General features: G+C 44.1%; 1 protein-coding gene across 1 annotated transcript in view; it reads left to right on the forward strand.

The window, feature by feature from the left end:
- Nucleotides 1-17,500, forward strand: part of RHBDL3 (rhomboid like 3) — a 113,062-nt gene that overhangs the window by 84,541 nt on the left and 11,021 nt on the right. Inside the window, 3 exon segments of the mRNA XM_055003540.1 lie at nt 5,372-5,596; nt 7,324-7,472; nt 11,411-11,523. Of these exon segments, the coding sequence (XP_054859515.1) occupies nt 5,372-5,596; nt 7,324-7,472; nt 11,411-11,523 (487 nt within the window).

Below are 17,500 nucleotides of genomic sequence, written 5' to 3' on the forward strand. Positions count from 1 at the left end.
ATGTTCGAAGCTATCCTGAATGGCATATTTGTGTTCGTTACTAAGGGGAGAGAAGAGCAGCAGCCCCTCCATTATGGGACCATTTGATCTTCTCTGAGTTGTGCTGCAATTAGAGCTCCTCCTTTTTTCAAATGAAGTTAAATCTGTTAAAAGATTTGTGTCAGTTCTGGAAAGCTATCAGTGTGCTCCCCAGGGGCTTTTCATTCCATCTCCTCACACGAACATTTATTGGTTTCATAAGAGTACCGATGGAAATTGCTCTTGGTATTCTTCTATCACCCAGGCGTGATCAGAATCAACCTGTATGGAGCCCCTCATAAAATTAATGGGCTCTGTGTGCAGGTAACTGATGCGGACAGGGGGGTTTCATCTGCTAAGCCAATGCAACTCCTGGGGTGTTTCTGATTCCATAAGCCCTGCTATCTGTTTGCCTGCATTTCCCAGGTTAAAAATAAGAATAATGGCTTGATTCTTCTAAATGCTGACAGCTGGACAGCATGTAAAGAGTGGGGACTGGGCTCCGTTTGGCTGTCCCATTGCTCACCCCGCTCCACGCATTGGCTTTCCCATGTAGAAGAATAAGATGGTGCCGTGTTGAAGTGGAATTGCACTGCGGACAGCAGGTGACAAATTCCAGTTTTAATTCTCCTTCGCATAAAAATACTTTACGCAAAGAGAAAGATCTAGCACAGCAAAATGAAAGCTTCAGCCCCGTTTGTTGTGCTAGTTTTCTGTTTGCTGAAAATTTTTAAGAAATTGTTACAGTTAGAACAGGGGGAAGGTGACTTTCTTTGCTAGGAACAACCTTAGACCAAGGTTGTTCCCAGCACTTGGGTAGTCGGCTGCCATTGCTCAGGTACCTCCTGAGAACAGCTAGACTGACCTGCTGGGAAGCAGCTCTTGCCGTTCAGCCCTAGCAAAATAACCAAGTCACAGGGTGGAAACCCTGAAAAACGATCTTATAGCAAACTGGGTAGTGCCCAAGCAGTCTGGCACGTAGGGAAGAGAATCAGAGAAGTATCCCAGAGAAACGGATTGCACCAAGGAAGCCAAGAACACCTTATACTGCATTATATACTGCCTATCTTGTGCAAGCCTTTAAGAAATTGTTTGGATTTATACCATTTTTGTGAATCTCAATTGGTTATGTTAATGTTAGCAGCTTTTGAGTAGGTATGTGATGACTGTGTCAACTCAGTGACCGGTCAAACACTGCTGGTCAGCAGCACACAAACTAGCCATTGGTGAGATAGCACCTTCCTAGTGTTTGACTCCAGCATCTAGTAAAATGTTTACATTTGACTGTGCATGAGTCTCAAGGGGGGGGGAGCTGTTGATGTGTAAACAAACCCCCAAAGACCGCTCAGACTGTGTGAGGCAACTCAGAGGCATGTACAGAGCAACCCTGAGCAGAGTTACTCCAGTTTAAGCCCGTTGATTTCAATGGGCTTAGACTGGGCGGCCTCTTCTCAGGACTGCGTTGATGGTGACTGGTGGTGTCTCGGAGTTGCTCACAGCAACAACGAGTATGTTTTAAGCAGCCTGGCTCTGCTTGGAGCAATTACTCAGCGGCCTTTGTATGTCTGAAAGCAGAAGGTTCGGGCTTTGAAATCCTGAGGATATGAGCCAAAAAGAAACGGATCCAATTCCCCCCTCCCATGCTAAAAATGTTGTACTTTCTTTCTCTCTCATGCTGAGCAAGGCCCTGGCAGCGTTCAGCAAGCAGATGTCACTCGAAAGTCAAAGTGTTGAGTCAATGGTGCTCAGAATGGGTTTTGGCAAGTGCACATTGTGTGTTTGTTACGTGTGTGTACTTGCGGTAGCTGCTATACTTGCTGCTATACTTGCTGTACAAAATTATGTAGGAATGTACAAATATGGTGGCAAGGACTGAAACACGAGGATTGTGTTTGTGCGTGAGTTAGAATCTGCATCCAGTTTATCATTTATCACTGGAGAATTACTGTTTTTACCAAGTTAAATAGGAATCGGATGCCCTGTTGAGGGAGCCACTTATAAGAACAATGAAACTCTGACTTCGGATACTTTAGGTGGGTAGCCGTCTTGGTCTGCAGTAGGACAGCAGGGTTTGAGCTCAATGGCACCCTAGAGACCAACAAGATTTTCAGAGTATGAGCTTTTGTGAGTCAGAGTTGGGTGTCTGGAGAAGGGAGCTGTGACTCTTGAAAGCTTACACTCTTGTTGGTCTCTAACATGCCTCTGGATTCAAATCCTGCTGTGACTTAGGATATTGTCGAGTGGATATCCCAGTGGATCTTTCTTTATTACCAAGAAGTTTTGTGGGGCTGCTAATTTGATTCAGGAGAGAGAGTTTAACCCTCTTCCATTTCTTCAGTCTTTGCCCCCCCCCCCCTCTCAAGCAGGAAAAATAAACATTTTCCCTAGTGGGGTTGTGATTGGCTTTAGGAAATACTTAATGGCTAAAGTAAACAGTGGCCGAAGCCTCCGTCCGTCACATTGCATCCCTAGTCACATTGGCCCTTGACAGAAAGGGAGTCAGATTGACCCTGAGGTGAAAAAAATGTTGTTTTCAGGCTTCCGCAGCTTCTTGCTCCTCTAGTCCTCAGCCTTGATGGAAGTCGGTTGCCTGGAAGGTATTTCACGTTTTTCTATTTTTCACTGCTTGTAAACTACAGTGTATATATACTCAGGGGCTGGGGTCATTTTTACCCCTGTGTCTGCAGGAAGGGAAAGTGACATTAGCACATAGCGTAAAAGTAATAAACATAACATAATGTTCTTGTATTTTTGTCTTTGCTGCTGTTCTGTTCTTGTACTGCCAAAGGGAAATACTTTTTTTTTCTTTGCACCTGGTTTTGTGGTCAGCAAAATTCTCAAGAGTTTTTTTTTAAATTCCTGTGACTTACCTTGGGGGTCTGTTTGACCCTCACTCCAGATTAATACAGAAGATAAAATCTTGTAATACAGCCTTGAGGTACAGAATAAAATACCAGAAGATCTTATCAGGGCTGTCCTGTTGTCGGTTCAGCTTTAATATTCCTAATAGTAGGTGCATAGTTGTGTATCTGTTGTGATACATACCTTCAAGAATCTGCATAAGGAAAGGATTAATCATGATGGAACGCACAGATCTGTAGCTACACTGAAGTCTGCTGCTGTAAGTTCAGAACCTCCAACTTGCTCCTCATACCGGTCTCCTTCCAAGATCGTAGGCCTGGAAGTAGGGCTGTTCCTGTAGCACGTAGTGATAGTGATTTGTGCAAAGAAGCAGAACAGACCTCCTGTGCTGGGGCCAGACAGGATGGGGAGGAGATTTGTGTGCAATGGAATGTGTCTGTTAGCTACATGAGCTTGTTGTGAATTAGGCGTCACTTTGATTCAACACAGTGCATATGAGACATCAGTTCTCTGTGGTGCTACTGACCACGTTTTCCCCATATATGTCCTCAATAATTTTTTACTAAAAGAAGTCCATGATGTGATTTCATAATGTTCAGGGTTTCCCCTCCCTCTCTAGTTGAATAGGTTTGCTACTTGCAGGTGTGCGTCCTCTACTAGGGAAGATTGGCTATTAAGGCCACTGGGAAAAGTGGCAAGGTGAAAAGGTTCATGAAGAGCAGCCCTGTGGGGGGCAAATGGAAGCTATCAACATTGCAAGCTGGTGGCTCTCACTCTATGTGAAGTGGGCAGGGGCCGCTACTGGTGCCCTCTTTCCAGTACCCAAACACCGTTCCCAGCAAGACTCACCTGTCCCCTTTTGTTGCGAAGACTTCTTGCTTTGTCTGGCATCTTGTCAGTGATCCGTCCTTCTTGCCCAATGTTTTAATTGCTGTTTTTATGGTTTGTATGTATTTTAGCTCTGGTTTTAATTGTTTTTATGATGTGCTTTTGATGGTTTTCGTGGTTTTTAACGTGATTTTATTATGTATGTTTTTTTTTAATTTGTTAGCCATCTTGGTGGCCCTTATGATGGAAAAAAGGCAGGGTATTCATTTTGTAAGTGAGTAAAGACGACTTTCCTGGCAGAGATGCAGTATAGCCCAAACAAACTTCTGACACCTGACAGCCATTTCATCCCTCTGAATATAAAATCAACCATGCAAAGTCCCATCTGCCACAGGTCCCCAAGGTCTCAGTGGGGTTAGTCAGTGGCCAGTTAGCAGTTAAGAGTTGTTGGGCCCCAGAAATGGTTGCCAGCAACCAGGAAGTGCCCCTCCAGACTGAGTCCTTCAGCTCCTGCCCGTGTTCTGCCACAGCTCCTGTTGCCACAAAACATTTTTCTACCACAGCAAGCCTGGGAGGGGAGTGACAGTTGCCTCAGCCAGTTTTATCTTCTGCGTGTCACAAAGGCCTTCATTTTTGTCGTGGGCTGTTGCCAGTATGATGTAGTTAAAATCTGGCACGAGTGCAGTTGTCCACATTCTGTTAAACCAGTTAGGCATTTATAGCACCTCAGATTGTTTTTTTCCAGTATACAGTAATACTTTTTTTTGCTGCTATTCTTGTTTATCACTTACTTAAGATCATTATTTTTCTCTCTGTCAGAGAACATAAAAAAACTCTTTGAATCATAAGAAATGATGTATCCAGTTATTTCTCAAACTAAGAATTTCTTTCCCACAATTTTATATAGAAGATGTCCAAAAAATATGATAAAAGATGGCATCATTAGAGTAGCATCTCTCCCATTAATCTTGCATTAAATTATATATACATTTCGTAACTGTTGAGTAGCACAGAAACTGTACTTTAAGAAAGTTTTTCTTTAGATTTAACATACCAAATACCAAGCCAATTTCAAATTTTGTCAGATGTAGTACATCACAGATCTGTCTCCTAGCTCTCCAAAAACAAACCAACCCCTGAATTGTTAACATTTAACAACAAAGAACAAGCTAGTCAGTTCTTTCATATTTCCAGCTCAAAATAATAGATCACATTTTGTTATTTTATACAGTTTTAAAATAAGAACACATGGAATTTTTCAAATCTGGAAATATTTAAAGATGGTGGTCTTACACCATCCGTTTTTAAAAACCACTTCCTTGCAAGATACGACTTGGCCACCCTCCATACCATTCAAGGCAGAGCACACACCCCAGTTATAAGTATGGGGTGACTGATTTATGTACATTGTCCGTTCTTTGGGGATTCGGATGCAGATTTGGTGGGCTGGGTCAGGAAGGAATGCCAGACGTTGGGGGGAAAAGGAGGAGAGGGAAGGTGATTGCCCAGATCGGCTAAAAACTCTCCATATTGGCCGCCTTTTCATGCGCTTCTCTTTGAGCTTAGCCAGATTCCTTCCATCTCACTAGTAGGCCCTTCCTTGGTCTCAGCATTTTAATTTTTCCTTTCTTTCTCCCTCTCCCCCCACCCAATTTCCTTTCAGATGAGTAACAAAAGGTCCAACAGCTTCCGCCAAGCCATTTTGCAGGGGAACCGAAGGTTGTGCAGCAAGGCGTTGCTGGAGGAGACTGGACTTAGCCTTTCCCAGCGGTTGATTCGGCATGTTGCCTATGAGACGCTACCACGGGAGATAGACCGGAAGTGGTACTATGACAGTTACACCTGCTGCCCTCCTCCTTGGTTCATGATCGCCATTACCATTGTAGAGGCAAGTATTCGCCAGCAGAAGGGGGTTCAAAAGAAGTGTGTGTGCCTGTTTTCCGTAGGATCACTAGATGGAACAGCTGCTACTCTTGTCTCTCTTTCCCAGGGCTCATTTTGAGGGGGAACGCACAGGAACGCAGTTCCGGTAGTTCTCCAAAAAGGTCACATGTCAGGTGGCCCCGCCCACCTGATTTTTGGCCATTTTGGGCCTGTTTTGGCCTGGATCGGGGCTGAAACTGCTAAATTTGGGCCCGAAATGGCCAGGATCAGGCCAAAAATAGCCAGGATTGGTCCCGAAATGGCCAGGATAGGGCCTCTGATGGGTGGTGGATCACTCTCCCGCTCAGCAGCAGCCCAATCCTGACCATTTTGGGCCCCTTTTCAGCCATTTTCAGCCCATTTTTGCCATTTTGGGCCCATTTTTGGCCCTGAATGGCCAGGATTGGGTCCAAAACAGCCAGGATAGGTGATGTCAGGGGGCGGGGCATATGCAGATCAGTTATGCTAATAGCACACTTCCAGTGATTGTCAAGGGGTGTGGCATATGCAAATAAGTTGTGCTAATGAGTTCTGCTAATGAGTTCCTGCATCTCTTTTTCTACAAAATGCCCCCTGCTCTTTCCCCCTCTTCCAGATGAGGGGTTGGATCCAAACTAAACCAGCAATTTCCCCCAATCCCAGTGCAGGCTCCCTTCGTGTCCTTCCTCAGAGTCCCTTATCCCTCTGGAACAACATTTCCTGGAGATCAGTGGGCTGCAGTAGGAGGGGAGAGGCAGGAAAGTTCCGTTCTGCCATTGGAAGATTCAGTCTGGATACAACCCAAGACCTGGGCCGTTTCCACACAGCTTAGCTTGTTGTGGAAAATAGCGAAATCTCGCGAGAAGACGCTGTTATCATGCGAGAAGACGCTGTTATTGCACAAGAAGACGCGATAACAGCGTCTTCTCGCGTGATTTCGCGCGAGATTTCACTATTTTCCACAACAAGCTAAGCTGTGTGGAAACGGCCCTGGTATAACATCACGTGCAAGTTGCTGTGCCCTCTTTGCCAGAATATGGGGCAGGGCAGAGAAACACTCAGTGTGATGACTCCACCCCACAAGTTGTGTTTATGCTGCCTGTTGCCAGGGAGAAGAATGTCTCGTACAACATCCAGTCCCACCCTTCGTCACTTTGAGTGAAACTCAAACTTTGCAATTATTTGGGTCAGTGATGATTCTGTTCATTATGGTATTGACTGATTGGCTCCATGTTATATTGTGCATGGCTGTAGGTGGGGTTTAAATTCTTGAGAAAATGAGTGTTTTCATAGACGACATTGAAAAGGGCCTTTTGTCCACTGTATGTGCTGCATATTGATGCTATTCCGGATATTTCTGTAGAGATGCCAAAGCATGTTGAAAAGACCAGCGCCATTTTGAAGTTACGTTTCTTCTAGCTGGTGGTTCATTTGCGCTGTAAACCCATTGAAGCAATAAGCAATCCAAGAGGCCAGTGCAGAGACACCTTGGGCACGGTCTAGAATAAGACAGGAACTAAATCCCCCCCCAAAAGCAACAGAATAGACGTGCGAGCTCTGTGCAATCCTACAAAGAGTTACTTCAGATAAAGCTCGTTGACACCAGTGGGCATAGACTAGGATAATGACACATACAGGATTACAGTGTTAGTTGGGACTAACAGTCAGGGGTGGATCGTGGCCATTAATTGTGGGTTTTCTCTGCTCTTCTAGGTCGCCTTCTTTCTTTACAATGGAGTGATGCTAGACAGGTTTGTGCTGCAAGTTACCCACCCCTTATATCTGAAGAACTCGTTGTTGTATCATCCTCAGCTGCGTGCCCAAGCCTGGAGGTACCTCACCTACATATTCGTGCATGCAGGGTGAGTGCTGAAGAAAATACTGACTTCCTGCAGGGGCGGGGGGCGGGGGGCGGGGGGGTTGCATGACATTGGGGGGGGGTTATGTAAATGTGTGTGTATTATGTGCTGTCAAGTCGCCTCCGACTTACGGCGACCCTATGAAGGAAAGACCTCCAAAACGTCCTCTCGTTGATGTCCTGTGTGGATGAGCTGGTTCTTTAAGAACCAAGCTAGTTATGCAAGAGCTGGACCCAGTATCCCCTTAAACCACCAAGTAGGTATGAACTTCCACGAGTCAGTCTGACAAAGGGAGCTTGGACTCTCGAAAGCTCATACTTTGGAAATCTAGTTGGTCTTTAAAGGGGCTGTTGGAGCTGGGTCTTGGTCTTCGACTGCAGACCCAGAAGGCTGCCCACCTGAAACCAAGCTAGGTATGACAGTGGAGATCTGTGGACATGTTTTTAAAAAGCATTGTTAGCACCTGTAGGAGGCCCCACAATGGAGCAATGCTTAACGCACCCAACCCACACACTCACCTGTGTCCTAGCACGCCACTCAGCAAAGTCTGGAGCCTTCCTGCAGCCTCAGGAGCCTTCCTCCAACTTGAGTGGCTGTTGCAACAAGTTGGCCAAAAGCTCCATAAATTGGAGGAACTTCCTCCAGCATAAGGTAGGATGTCACCCACTGCTTTTCATAATCATTATCGTCTGCTGGGAGGCGAATAGCACTCAAGGAACAGTTTGCATCAGGAAAATGATGTAGAGAGAAAGAGTTAAACCCTCTCCACCACACACCAAAGTCCCATTCCAAATTCTGTCCTCCCCAACTTTTAAAAATGTTGGGAGAGACTTTTGCACATCTCCTGATGTCACATCTAGTCAGGTCCTAAAACACTAACAGTGGAATCCTAAACAGAGTTACTCTGATCTAAGCCCATTGATTTCAACGGGCTTAGACTGGAGTAACTCTGTTTAGGGTTACACTGTAAGTTGTGTATTTTGTAAAAAAAAAAAAATACAGCTGAGCATACACAGATTATGCTATATGCGCAAATGTTTTGTGTAGGATGTTTTCAAAAGGATTCTTATTGGAGCCGTGGCCTGGATTACTTAGCAGTGACCGTTTTCTCTTAGAATAATAAACACCCCTGAATTCCATGTCAGAAGAACATTGGGCGGGTGGCAGGGGGCTGGGGATGTGACTGAAATTTGCATCATATTTGATAAAGGCAAAAGAAATGCAGGTGTCCCAAATCTTCAGAAATATCATTTCAGTCCTATGGAATCTCTTGGAATGAAAAGAACTGGCTCCCCCCGCCTCTCGGCACAGCTGCCAAAACACCCCGAAAAGACAAGTGCTTTAAATTGTGTTCGGTATGACTTCCTTACCCGCAAAAAATGCTAACCTTTGCCGTGACAAGTATCTTGTTGCCATTAGCCTGTCCTGTTGCTTGAAAAATGTACTGAACCTTTTAATTATCACGTTTCTTTCACACCCTTGGCTAGTTTCCAAGGGAAACTCTAGGGAAGATGCAGTATCCTGTGTCTCACATCTGTAAATATTAGCCACTGTAGCTTTATTGCTTTCTGTAGTAGATTCTAAATCTTTTAGATGTGCAGACTATCAAAGCTGCGCGCACGCGCGCACACACACTCACGTTCCCCTCGTGAGAAGCAATCCCTGCTGTATTTTTTAACAGTGGAACCTGTACCAGAGCTGGATAACTAAACTATCATTTAGGACCAGCCTGCCCACATTAAGTTGTTTTTTCGCATCCAGAGAATAAAATAAATCTTAGAAAAAGTAATAATCTTTTTTTAAAGTGGCGAGACCATTATTTCTCACACTCTCCTTTCCCCCCCCAAAGGGCAAGCTGTAACACAAAGGTGGTGCAGTCTATTGTTGTCATACTTCCTGCTGTGACTTTAAAATGTTAATGTGGAGCTGTTATTTTATGGTGCTCCTCTGCTTTTTCTATGACACTCAGAAGGCATCACAGGAGGAGCCGTTCGTTAAAGGTGCTTCCCGAGAGCTTCCCAAAGATGTGCTCTTGGGTCTCAGTTCCCCTGATGCAGAACAGCTTTACAAGAACTCAAGAGTTGTACATTTTAGCCCTCTGCTTTAAAGCAAAGCTGACGTGAATTAATGGGGGGGGCACCTATTTGTATTGCTGGCATAACTATTGTCTTGCATTGAATCTACTGCCCCATTTGTTTGGTTGCAGAGAAGGTTGAAGCCTTGATAAATCAATTATATTGTCATCTAAAGAATGACACATTCAGAGCATTAGAAAGCTAATTAAGTTTTATGGGCGCTTATTGACTACGGGACGCTGACGCTCTCGGCCACAGTAGAAGTCAAACTGAATGGAAAGCGCCTTGACTTGTTTTTAAGAGAGCAGACATGCAGCCAACCCACGGGGGGAATGAAACCTCTGGAGGGTCTGGTAGACAAAAATAAATCACTGCTTTACAAGAGACATTTAAATGAAAGAGATATTCTTTGTTAGAAAATGTTGGGTGCCTTCCCATGACTCCACTCTTTCCCTCTCTAGAAAGAAATAGACATTTGTAAACGTTTGACTCTATTCTAAGCCAGCCTGAGTGCGTAGTCTTTGTTAATGTGGAAAACTCAGTGATTTCTTTTTTAAAAAAAATACTGGCTCCAGTAAGGGGTGTGGGTGGTAATCGACACGGATTAGATTGTAGTTACTTCTAATAATGAAGTGCAGGGGGGAAATCTGTGAGAAAAGTTGACCAATATGGAATGATAAACTCTAAAAATTTTGCAGGGAGTGGGTGGGATAGTAAAACACATTTAGATACAATGGGTTCCCCCCCCCAAGGGCATGTTGACTGTTCACATCAGTATTTCTAGTGTAGTGGAAAGCATTCCAAGCAAATGAGATTCTCTTACCAAAAAAAATGCCAAAAACAAATATAGGAAAGGTGAGGTAAGCAAGTAGGTTGTGGCGTATGTGGAGACTATGAATACAAATCACTTCATGGCTTATCTTCAGTCCCCTCAGACTCATGAATTGTAAACAGATATTTACTCCACGTCTATAGAAAGAGCTGTAAATTAGAGATGGGCACGAACCGGAATACAAACCAAAATTTGTGACGAACTAGGCTGGTTCGTGGTTCGTGAACCAGTGGTTCGTCAGATCCCATTTCTGACGAACCGCCACGAACTTTAGACTGGTTCATTTGGTTTGTTTTTCAGTTCATCACTGCAGACAGCCTGGTGCTGATCAATCAATTTCCTAGGCAATAGGGGATGGACTTTCTGCTGACCCAGAAGTGATCTGCTGACCCAGAAGTGGTGATTTGCTGGCCCGGAAGTGATACTTTCATGAACAAAAACGAAGCGATTCATGAACCAGGGCAGGTTCGTGAAAGTTCGTGGTTCGTGAAACGTGACGAACCACGAACCACATGGTTCTTTTTTTTTTTCTGGTTCGTGCCCATCTCTACTGTAAATGTAACAAGAAAAGTTTTGTTGGCCATCCAAATCAACATCCTCATTCCAACAGCGTTCATCCTTCAAGCCAGACTTGAAGCTTGCAACCTTGGCCGTTTCCAGGCGGCTTACCTTCTGCCGCTCCATGCCGCAACGTCACGGCTCGTGCCGGAGATAACGCGAAATAGCGCGTTTTCTCACGCAACATCGCACAAAACTCGTGTGAGAAAATGCAGTATTTCACGTTCGCCCCAGCACGAACCGTGACGTTGTGGCATGGAGCGGCAGAAGGTAAGCCGTCTGGAAACGGCCCTTCTCTCATTGCATGTTTTTAGAATCTGATATTTCTGTTTAGTACATATCTATCCCGCCATCCATCCCTAAGACTAACAGGTTTTTATTCTGGCTCCACATACCAAAACTTTGCACTTGTCTATTAGTAACAAAGGCAAGTTAAAATAATGTTTAAAAATGAATGTTTTCCCCCTTTGCCTCAGGATTGAGCACCTTGGACTCAATGTAGTTCTGCAACTTCTGGTTGGAGTTCCCCTTGAAATGGTTCATGGGGCAGCAAGGATTGGGTTTGTCTACATCGCTGGAGTTGTTGCAGGTAAGTGTTACATCGGATGTCGAATCAGCTACCCAATTGAGCAATCAGTGGCTAATCTTCATACCTTGGGGAGAATGTGCAAATGGATCTTGCTGTCATTTATCCTTGCTGTTTATATACATTTTAGCTGCAAAGAGCTGTAAAGAGCTGCCGTAGCACAGTGCTTAACAGTTGGACTGCAAGTGAGCACTCTTCTGGTTTGACCCCCACTCCTGCCCTGAGCTCAGCAGGGAGCCTTGGGTCAGCCCCTCCTCTCAGGCCCAGCTCCCCAGCTGTATTGCGAGGATAAGAACAACACTGACTTTGTTCACTGCTCTGAGGGGGCATTCATCTGTCTAGTAAAGTGGTATATAAGCTCACTGTTATTGTTGTTGTTATTATTAATGTACAGTTCTGGAATCCTTGCTCCTATTAGCTTTTCAAATGGTATATGAGGATGTCATTTGAAAATGACATTTTGTGGGAGCAAAAACCTTTCAAGTCTAAAATGTGTTAGGACTTGTTGAAGTTACTTTCCATTCTGGGGTTGGGGACAATTGTTTCAGAACTCACAGACCGCCCTTGATCACCACTGTATAGAGTTGCCAGCTCCAGGTTGAGAAATTCCTGGAGATTTTGGTGGTGTAGACTAAAGAGGGCTGGGCTTGGGGAAGGGAGGGACCTCAGCGGAGTATAACGCCATATTTTGCATCCTCCAAAGCAGCGATGTTCTCCAAGGGAACTGCTCTCTGTGGCCTGGAGATGAGTTACAATTTTGGGAGATCTCCAGCCACCACCTGGAGGTTGGCAAACATATTGCCACAGTTAATAGAGAGCGGCAGAGGTGTGCAGTCAGCCCTTCAGCTGCAAGCATTCTGGTTTGCTTTTAATGATGCTTTAAATGCTTTGTTTCCAGATGCTGCCAAATTTTGCAAACTATGCAGATGTAATGCAGCAAGACAGATGTATCAAGAAGTTACAGCAATTTCCATTTGAAGTCCCAGGCAATGAACCAACAAAATTAAAATTCCATTTGCGCTGTTCCCTTAATACTTGAGTATTTGGTCGTATATATGGAGGCGGTCTTTGGCAGAAAAAACTGTAGAAAGTTATCAAGATGCATGATGTCTTTTTCTTTTTTTACTGTTCTGTTGAACTGTATAGGGTGTTCCGCAACAGGCTTTAGTATAATAATTAAACTTATCATTTAAAGAGCTCTGACAAGAGTGGAATGTCCAGTAACACAGTTCTTTCATGGTTAGTTAATACAATTTTCTTGGCCGTTTGGATTGCATTGTAACTTATGAATAGCAGTGTAAAAACAAACAAAATATAACTAAAGTATACAAAGGTATTAAGAGTCACAGAGATAATAGGTGTGATGACGGTGCAAAGGAGGGTGTTTGAAATGAACACGACTGAGTTGTGTGATTGTTAAAAAAAGGTTTATGTCCAGCTGGAAAGATGATCTGCATTTTGGAAGTTGAGTAGTTCTAAGATGTTCTGTTGCGGTAATACACTAAGTTGCCGATGCTGAAGTTGAATGGTAACATTACATTTAGATGTTATTACTTCTTTAATTAATGAGGGCTTCTTTTCTAAGCCATCTATAGCTGTCCTATGTATACGGTTTGCGTACATGTTGCCCTCAAGTCAGAGTTGACTTATGGCGACCCCTGGTGGGGTTTTCATGGCAAGAGACTAACAGAGGTGGTTTGCCATTGCTTGCCTGTCTTCGTTGGAGGTCTCCCATCCAATTACTAACCAAGGCCAACCCTGCTTAGCTTCTGAGATCTGACAAGATCAGGTTCACCTGGGCTATCCAGGTCAGGGCACATATATGGTTTATTTTAAACAGTTGATTTTAAACTGTTTTAAGGTGTAAGTTTTATTATACATGTTTTTACTTGATGTAATCCACCCTGAGCCTGCTTGTATGGGGAGGGCAGAATAAAAGTTGAATATAATAACAACAACAACATTCAATTTATATACCACCCTTCAGGATGACTTAACACCCACTCAGAGCAGTTTACAAAGTATGCCATTATTATCCCCACAACAAAACACCCTGTGAGGTGGGTGGGGCTGAGAGATATATTTTCCTGAGGTAAATTTCCTGAGGTAAAAAAAAATACTTCCGGGAGGTTTTTTCCCCTTTAACCACCATTTTTATTTTGGCTTCTCTTCTGTGTACAGTAGAGGCAGTAGCCAGCCAAAAATTGCTAGTTAAAGGCTTAAAGGCAACTGGTCAGTCAGTAACCAGTAAATCTATTGGTTGATAAGTGCTCATGAATTGATTGATTTCCACGTTTGTCCTGCATGTATTATTCATGCCTGGGGGGCTCCTGCAGTTGAGAGGTGAAGAAAGTGGGCAGGGAAGATAGATCAAGATCTAATTAAAGCAAGAGACGGAGCACAAAGGGCAGTTGGGAAAAAATTACACGGTGGCTGGGAGAGTGATTGGCGGTTGTAGTTATTATTGTTTCCCCCCTTCCCCTACATAAGTTAATTTTTGCTGTAGTGAACAAATAAAAGATGCAGGAGGACTGTGCCTTATTGAACAGTAATAAATCAAGAAGTTGCTCTCTGCTGTGTGAAAGTACAAAGAAGCGAGAAGCTGTAAATGTAATAAATGCCTTAGACAGCTAGAAATGGAGCAGTTTAAACATCTTAGTGAAAGCCCGTTTTCAGTGCAGTGGGCAAAGTTTTCCATTATCCTCTAGACTTCAGCATCTAATCTTGACTTGCATAACGAATGCTTTGACTCTCAAAAGCTCACGCCTTGGAAATCTGGTTGGTCTTTAAGATGCTATTGGACTCGATCTTGGATAAAGGATAAAGAGTCCACTTGCTTTCTCTTATTAGGCATGCCAATCATGAACTTCTTACTAGGGCTGGATCCAAGGCTAAATTTTCCACAAGCAGAAAGCAGTTCTGTCCGTGGAACAGGGCCTTGATTTTGTCCTCTCCCTACTCCCAGCTGCCATTTCCCCACAATTATACTTCCACTTTGGCCTCCATCATATAATCATAGGCTTTCCCTCCAGTTCTCCTAATACATCCAAATACTCCACTGCTCCCTATTCTCCTTCCTCGAAGCGCCCTGGTTTTCTGTTACCTGCTCTCCTTCTTCCCCTCCCAGGCCGCAGGGAAGGTGCTGTTTCTTACGTTATCCCATCCAGTTTCTTTCCTGTTTTCCTCTAATGCTGATTCTGCACTTGACTGAAATAGCTTGCGCTAAAATAACGAATGATTTCTGTCAAATTACCGCATCACTGCCAATGTCCGTGTTGTGTGTTCACCGCATCTTTGACTTTTCCATTGTCTTTGGTAGTACAATCGACTGTTTTTTCTCCTACACTCCTCTGTGTCTTAAGATGTAAGGTGCTGTTATCAGCAGTCTCTTTTTATCTACTAAATTACCCATCTGATGTGTTCTCTGCTTTCTGTTGTTCCTCAGGGTTCATCTCTAGGTTGTCTGTTCTCTTGGGTCACTTCATCAAAACTTTACCTGAATGCTGATGAAACCCAGAGATCTCTCTCTGCCCCAGATCCCCCCCCCCCCCCCCCGTTGCATCTCCAGCTGCCAGGCAGATACGTCTGCATGATGCTGCCTTAAACTGAACTTAATATCCTTTTCCCCCCAAGCCTTCATCTTCATATCCACTGATTTTATTTATTTATTTACTTTATTTATACACCTAACTTTTATCTCCAATGCTCTCCCATGGAGACCGAAAGAAGCTTACATCATTTTTCTCTCCTCCATTTTATCCTCACAACAACCTTTTAAGGTAGGTTACGCTAAGAGAGTGTGACTGACCCAAGGTCACCCAGCCAGCTTCCATGGCAAAGTGGGGATTTGAACCTGGGTTTCCCAGATCCTAATTGTTGTCCTTAGACTGTCAGACTAGATCCTAAGTCTGACACGCTAACCGCGACACCACACTGGAATTGTGATTACATAATTTCCTACCCAATTGAGTAGACGCAAAACCTAGACTTTATCTTGGATTCCCGCTTCTTTGCTCTCCAAGTTCAGTCTGACACTGTCATATTACTCCTCTCTCTACAATACTGAAAATGCCCATCTTTGCCACCACTAACCACAGCTGCTGGAAGGTCGACTTCTCTCTTAAATAGCTCTTCCCATTTTTCTTAGCTGCCTCTTATCCCTGGAATTCCCACCCTGAATTCCTGAAGCATCTCATTTTTCTATCTTCCTTCAAGCCTTTCTTCAAAACCCACCTTTTCTGTGGAAGTCTTTGCTTTGAATTAACTCCATAATCTCTCAGCGATTCCCAAGCCAAGCATAGTTCTGCATCTGGGCTACAACTTTTTCAGCTGATGATTGCGGGGGGGGCTTGAGATTTTATCAGCTTGGGAGGTTTGTCAGCTGCGCCCAGCCTTGGCTTAGTTCCAGAAGGGTTGCTGCTTCCAGTGTTTTCCATGTTGGAAGAGGAGGATCCAGTGCTGTCCCTCTCCTCAAGTTTCAGAGGGGGACAAACCAAAGAGTTAGACAGAGAGGTCAGGGCACTCGTGTTTACTGCTCTGACTATCCTTTGAGATGTAGATTGCTATTCTCAGGCATTCCTCCTCCTGACTTCCTCCTTCTCACTTCTTCTCTTCCTGGTATTGTTCCAGGCAACACCTCTCTCCTTCTCCTCCCTCCATCTTGGCAGCATGGATGCAGGCCTTGTCCTAGCAGCCATGTCCATCCTTAAACTAGACAGGTAGTTAGGATATCTCTCTCCTCCTTTCCTATCAGAGTATGGAGTTCCTACAATACAGAATTCTTATTTCTTTTCTAAATATAAAGCAAGTGTGTGGTTTGTTATTTTCTCTCCTGTACCCACAGCAGCCAGCAGAACCAGCTCACAACCACCTATAACCACGCCAAACATGGAATCCTTTAATTAGGTTTCTGGGACCAACATAATGATTTATTTATCATTCCAACCATAAGAAATGACAGAAGACTCCTCCATCCTTTGCCTGACACACAAATTCTCTCTGTGTAGTGATTTTTCCTTGGTATGGAGAAACACTCAATCATTCAAGCCCCCAATATGCAATGGTATAACCCACCTCAGAGAGACTGATGACGCGCTCAGTGAACAGTAGATCTCCCTGGGTCCATTCCTTTGTATCTCCCCTGTACTTGTTACTTCCCTTTCCTTCATCTGGGTCCCACAGTGTCAAAATTTAGATTCCAAGCTCCTTGGAGAAGGGAGTTTTTCTTACTCTTTAACACCTCCAGTTTCCCCCCCCCCTTTTTTTTGTCCCTTTTTGGGGTTTTGTCTAACACTCAGCATGTCTGGCTCTCCCACTTTACCTTTCTGCATCCCACATATTCTGGCACTGCTGATTTTCCTCTTGTTAACTGTGTCGACCTGTGGGAACGAAATGCTAAAAATAAAAAGGGGGAAAGGAAATAGCTCTCTTGTTAGAAGGATGGAGCTGTTACCATGAATGATCAGAGGGAGAAAAAACTTGTTTGCCAGGAGCCAATTATTTCGTAGCATGGGCATGAAAATATTTTTGGTTTTAAATGCTTGAGTTGTGCCTTTTGCCACAATCAACAGCACCGTGGATACAAGCTGATGCAAATGTCACACTGCTTGCTGCCACACAAGAAGGTACTAATGATATCATATATCTAGTGGACAATTTGGGGGAGGTATTTTGGATTGCTGTATTTCAGGGTGAGGAAAGACCAGTGGCATGGTTGCCAACGGGCCTAGAGAAAAATGCCTCGTCCTTTTAATAGATGCTTAAATGGGCGCCTGAATGTTTTCATGATGTGGCATATAACATTCCTCTAGAGCTCTTTTAAAGGGTTTAAAGGGTTGTTGGAAACCCTTCCAGCGGGCAATTGCGCAAGAGAATAAAGATGGGGGGGGCACAGGGAGGGAGGGAGGAGACAAAGAGTGGAAGGAAGGCACATAAGCAAAAATGGAGCTAGGCGGAGGCCAGCAGGGAAGTGAATGAGATT

This window comes from Eublepharis macularius, chromosome 19 (genome assembly GCF_028583425.1).
Source record: "Eublepharis macularius isolate TG4126 chromosome 19, MPM_Emac_v1.0, whole genome shotgun sequence".
Taxonomy (NCBI): domain Eukaryota; kingdom Metazoa; phylum Chordata; class Lepidosauria; order Squamata; family Eublepharidae; genus Eublepharis; species Eublepharis macularius.